The sequence below is a fragment of the Rana temporaria genome, chromosome 5, assembly GCF_905171775.1.
Source record: "Rana temporaria chromosome 5, aRanTem1.1, whole genome shotgun sequence".
Taxonomy (NCBI): Eukaryota; Metazoa; Chordata; class Amphibia; order Anura; family Ranidae; genus Rana; species Rana temporaria.
Genome location: NC_053493.1, coordinates 148049409 through 148055408, shown reverse-complemented (window position 1 = coordinate 148055408; position 6000 = coordinate 148049409). Strand labels below are relative to the sequence as shown.

Sequence of the window (6000 nt, the reverse complement as noted above, 5' to 3'; positions counted from 1 at the left end):
ATGTCTTATTTTTGTGCAGCACATTTCGACATGGTGTAGTACACTGCAGCACATAGAAGTTTTTGTGCTGTGAAGCGCATATCGACATCCTGTAATGCATCACCATAAGCTGCAGCACATAGAATCAATATAAAAGTAAAAATAAAATAAAAATTGAGCAGCACAATGCAATAATGCTTGCAGCACATAGAATCAATGCATTGCAGCACATGTTCATATCGCACCTGCATTATGTGCTATGTTGTGTGAACCATCTCTTCGGTAAGAAGATCATAACAGCGTAATTGTGTGCAGCAACTCAACCTGTTTCAATTACTTTAAAGTGCAAGTTCATCTTTAACAGATACATGAAAAGGTGGCTCAATACCCTACACCAGGGATATGCAGTTAGCGGACCTCCAGCTGTTGCAGAACTACAAGTCCCATGAGGCATAGCAAGACACTGACAGCTACAAGCATGATACTCAGAGGCAGAGGCATGATGGGACTTGTAGTTTTTCAACAGCTGGAGGTCCGGTAATTGCATATCCCTGCCCTACACCCCCCTCCAGTCTATCCTGCACTTACCTCTGTGGGTGATTAACTGTCACTGCCCACACAGCCAGAGATTTGACAGGCCTACTCTCCTTCCTTGTCTTTTTACATATTAAAAAAAAAATAGAGTATCAGATTGGTCAAACTTCTAATGTGCCAGCATTTGACCAATCAGAAATGGTCTGATCTGTCCCAGAAGGTCTAAGGAAAGACAGAATAAGAATGGGGCTTCTAAGGCCCCGCACACACGGTCGTTCCAAACCAATGAGAATGGTCCGACGGGCCATTTCCTTCGGTTCACCGCTGAAGTGGCCTGATGTGCGTACACACCATCATTCCAAAAACCGATCGGGTCAGAACACGGTGACGTCAAACACACAACGTGCTGAATAAAACAAAGTTCAATGCTTCCAAGCATGCGTCGACTTGATTCTGAGCATGCGCGGGTTTTTGGACCGATGAAACTGAACCTCGGTCCATTCTCATCGGTTTTGTCCAACCGTGTGTACGCGGCCTAAGACCCCCAGACCACTGCACCAGTTGCATGAGCAGTGCCAACGAATCACTCACAGAGGTAAGCGCAGCAGGTTAGAGGCAAGGTTGGTCGGGTGAAGGGGTAGGAGAGCGTAAGGCGTTTTTTTTTTTAAGTGGAACCTACACTTTAAAAGGTAGTAAGACCAATAAAAAATGTTAATTGGTTACTAAGAGTCACTGAACATTGGTCCTCCTTTTATCACAGAAGGTTCATGTATTATTCTCAATAACATGAACTTTTGTTCTCCAATAAAAATGTGTCCTAAAGAGTTGCCGGCTTTTATGCAATTAAGGCAGCAAACACTTTATTTGATTTTACATCCTTCCAACCCTCCAAATACACATTTCATGCAGCCTTTATAGGTTTCTGGGTCACACGACTACTTTGCAAGTCACATGATTCTTGTGAACAGGCCCATATTACACAGTCCATTGTACCAATGGCTCACTCACCCAAATTTGATTTGTATTCTAAGTGCTATTTTATAAATAGGCTTTTTAACATTTTACAAAGAATATTTTATGAGACAGGTACACAAGCATAAATACACAAAGGTCCTTCTATGATTTCAGAATAGAAAAACGTACGCAGTTCCAATTTCCCATTCATCTGAATCGCATTTATAGATGAGATGTTTACCAAACTACAAAAATATGTTCTAGAAAACGTACTCAAGACCTTGAGAATGGCACATCATCTCATGACATTTGGGTCATGCAGCAACACACACACAAGATAAACTCAAGAAAGAGATTACTTGTCTTCCACTAGCAGACACCTGCATACAATATGGTGGTTAAAGTATTGTGGGCTGAACTGACATACTTTCATTTTACAGCTTCAGGCATAAACAAAGAGTAAAATGATTGGTCTGAACACAAATGACGAATCAGCTTACCTCGATTTTCTATAGATATAGGTCCATTACAAAGCAGATTAAAGCCTCAATGAACTTTCAGTTTCAGCTAAATACATTCCAAGTGCCTCAATACAAAAGATGTGCAAAGTCTTTCAGTGGAGTTTCTTTAGAAAGCAGATGCAGCTTAGATGGAAAAGTATGTCCCCTGCCAGCAATGCTGCAGTCAGACCTTTGCTCTAGGGTTGGAAACAGTGGTCCCTCTACACAGGTCTGACACCCCCTGCTGAGCAACAACTAATATTCGCCGATTAGCAAAGAGAATGATCTTTGCCGATTGCAAGGCTAAAGGTCTCACTCAGCAGGCGGCATGTCAGACCTCTGCTGAGTGGGCTCCTTGCTTCTCTGCAGGATGCTGGCAGGATACAGGCTTTTCTATTGTGGCTGCTTTGTAAAAAAAAAATAAACTGTACGCCTTTGAGCACCTTTTGTTCTGATGCACCTGGACTGCATTTGGTTGATTTAGAGCATGGGTCTTCAAACTATGGCCCTCCAGTTGTTCAGGAACTACAATTCCCATCATGCCCAGTCATGTCTGTGAATGTCAGAGTTTTACAATGCCTCATGGGATGTGTAGTTCCGCAACAGCTGGAGGGCCGTAGTTTGAGGATCCCGGATTTAGAGCCTAACTCCATGGTTATTTTCATTTTAAATATTTAAAGGGATTGTAAAGGTACATTTTTTTTTCCCTAAACAGCTTCCTTTACCTTAGTGCAGTCCTCCTTCACTTACCTCATCCTTAGATTTTGCTTTTAAATGTCCTTATTTCTTCTGAGAAATCCTCACTTCCTGTTCTTCTGTCTGTAACTTTACACACAGTAATGCAAGGCTTTCTCCCTGGTGTGGAGTGTCATGCTCGCCCCCTCCCTTGGACTACAGGAGAGTCAGGACACCCACCAACACACAGCTCCTTTCTCTATCTGCAATGTAGAGAGCGTCATGACTCTCCGGTAGTCCAAGGGAGGGGGCGATGCACGACACTCCACACCAGGGAGAAAGCCTTGCATTACGGTGTGTAGTTACAGACAAAACAGGAAGTGAGGATTTCTCAGAAGAAATAAGGACATTTAAGAGCAAAATGGAAGGATGAGGTAAGTGAAGGAGGACTGCACTAAGGTAAAGGAAGCTATTTAGGGGGAAAAAAATGTACCTTTACAGCCCCTTTAATTTGGACCAGGCTGGACCAAACAATCCATTTCCTTCACTAATAGTTGCGCCCGCTGTCAGCGCTGTATACATTGTATGTAGTATCAGCTACTTACAGTATACAGCACTGTGTTTCGCCAATGGAGTGGGGACTTCCAGCCAGGAAAAGATCGAATAGGCCTGAGCCCAGCCATTCACAGGAAGCCATGTATTTTGCCAATAAAGGGCCTCTTCTGATTGGCTGAGGTGGCAGGGCAGGCAGATGATTGCCATAATTATGTTCTGGCAGACGATCCCCTGCCGTACACAGCGTTGTATACTGTATGGTGCTGATGCTACATACAGTTTATACAGCTCCAACATTGGCCACAGCAATTCGGAAAGGAATTAGTTTGTTTGCGGCAGCTTGGCCCAAACAAACTATTTAAAAAGGAAAGTAAACCTGGAGTTTGGCTTTAAACTCAGAGTTCAATTGGACGAAAAAAAAAAGAGAAAAATTGCAGATGAAGCCCACTTTCCTTTCTGAAAATGCTAGTTCCCTGGTTGTCACAGTGGCCCTCTTGCCTCAATACTTCAAGCCCCCGATGTAAAACAAGCACGCGGATAACTTTTTTTTTTCTGACTGTGATCTGCATACTTGTACTGAATCAGCGACTCAAAGTACTGAAACCAATGGCTCATAATAGCCTGACAACTATCATTTTAGTCAGCGGTATCAGCCCCCTTCTTCTACGAAGACAGGTGCACTTTTAAAGTGTTTCTCACCAATTATAAATTAGAGCCCTTTCACACTGCCAGCGCCCCGAAAAACGCTTTTAACCCCCGCTAGTGGCTGAATAAAGGGTTATGAGCGCCTACAAAGCACCGCTGCCAAGGCGCTTCCCATTGATTTCAATGGAAAGGGGCGCTTTAGGATTGGTGCATTCACCGCTCCTAAAGCGCTGCAAAGAAGCTGCTTGCAGGACTTTTTTTGACGCCCTACCAGCACAGCTCCTCAGTGTGAAAGCACTCAGGCTTTCACACTGGGATTGCAGAGGAGGCTTCTTTCAGGCGCTTTTTTTTTGCGCTAAGGCACCTGAAAAAATGCCACAGTGTGAAAGGGGTCTTAATATATTAAAGCCGCTTCTAAAGCAGCAACATGAAGGTGTCCTTCCAACTCTATTCTGTGAATAGGAAACTACAGGTTTAGAGATCATAGGCAGACCAAATCTGTTAGCCAAACATTAAGAACCCTTTCACACTGGGGCATTTTTCAGGTGCTTTTGAGCTAAAAATAGCGTCTGAAAAATGCCCCTCCCCTGCAGTCTCAGTGTGAAAGCCCAAGTGCTTTCACACTGAGGCGATGCGCTGGCAGGACGTTAAAAAAACCCCACTGCAAGCAGTATCTTTGGAGCAGTGAAGAAGCGGTGTATACACCACTCCTCCACCGCTCCTGCCTATTGAAATTAATGGGCAGCGCGGCTGAACCGCCACTCCAGCCGTGCTTTGAAGGTGGTTTTAACCCTTTTTGGTCCGCTAGCGGGGGTTAAAAGCGGCCCGCTAGCGGCCAACTACCTCCACAAAAATGACGGTAAAGCGCCGCTAAAAATAGCCGCCTGCGCCCCAGTGTGAAAGCAGCCTTAGTTGTAATGTAATGTAATGTAGTTCTATCATCATCTTTATATTTTAGAGAATAGCCTGTTCTTGTTGTTTAGAAAATGGAGGGGGGTCCCTCTATTAGTACATGGGGGTTAGAAGTAATCAAATCCCTATGAACTGGAAGTAATATAGGCAGATATTTTGAGACACCCTTGTACGAATAAAGCTCTGTGTAAAAGCAAGCAAAATATAAGAGTAGTTTATGTTGCTTTAGACAACAAAATTACACGGAACCTGCAATAAAGCTGGACTACAGACAGACAGCAAGGTGTGCAGTTGAAATGCATATCTGGTAGTGGTTTCACCTAAGGATTTGTGATTTTGTCCAGCCAGTCTTAAGATTTACACTGAGCTGCCACATAGCACAGCCAAGCTGTGACCTGACTCTTTTCTACTATGGGTAAGCAATACAGCTTGGTCACCTATGTGCCCCCAGCCCTGATTAGACAGCATAAGAGAAGCAACAAACTGCTAAGGTAATCACTCTCCTCTGTCCTTCTGTCAGCAGAACCCTATGGGCTTCAGGTGCTGGGCTTCTTTTTCCAGGTCTGTGTACTGCTGTACAAGAGAAGGATCTCAAATCAAACTTGGATACACAAACTAGTTGGATACCTAGCATTATACTGCGTTTTTATATTTGCCCGGAGGTTCAGGTTCAGCTTTAATGTCAATCAGTGCTGCTGCTCTATTTAAAAGTAGGAATAGAAACAGAGAAGCATAACCTCCCCAGAAATGAAGTATTCACATACTACCGCATCCGCTCTCAAAAACATATACATTCAGGAACATTATACAGGTAATTCCAAGCACGTCTTCCAGATGGGTTTTCGTTTCTAGGTGATGTAGTTAGTGATTTTTCGTTTTGTAGTGGTCTGTCCAGAGCAGTGTCCCAGTCATGCTTTTTTAGTGTAATGTAATGTCTCCAAAATGAAAATGACAGCTGGACACCACAGCCGTCTGAGGGCATGCTAACAAGTAATGGTTCTTATTAATTAAAACAAAAAAAAGTGGAAAAAAAAAGTGAGGATGTCGGGTTTTCATTATAAAATACAGCATCTCTCTCTTATCCTCTTGGCTAAGCTTTTTCTCTTCTTCTTGCCATTCTTTTCTTTGCTGTCCTCCATTTTTCGGGCACGGATTTCTCGCATTAAATCAAAGAATACCTTTTAAAAAAAAGGAAAAATAAATATTTATTTCACAGTGAAAATAATGAAAACACACTACATGTTTT

The 6000-nt window shown here is 43.1% G+C and overlaps 1 protein-coding gene across 1 annotated transcript in view; it reads right to left on the bottom strand.

The window, feature by feature from the left end:
- Nucleotides 1–4952: 4952 nt before the first annotated feature.
- RALA (RAS like proto-oncogene A) overlaps nucleotides 4953–6000 on the bottom strand; it is a 61329-nt gene continuing 60281 nt past the window's right edge. Inside the window, exon 5 of the mRNA XM_040353238.1 lies at nucleotides 4953–5932. Within this exon, the coding sequence (XP_040209172.1) occupies nucleotides 5810–5932 (123 nt within the window). The 3' untranslated portion in view covers nucleotides 4953–5809. The remainder of the gene's footprint in view (nucleotides 5933–6000) is intronic.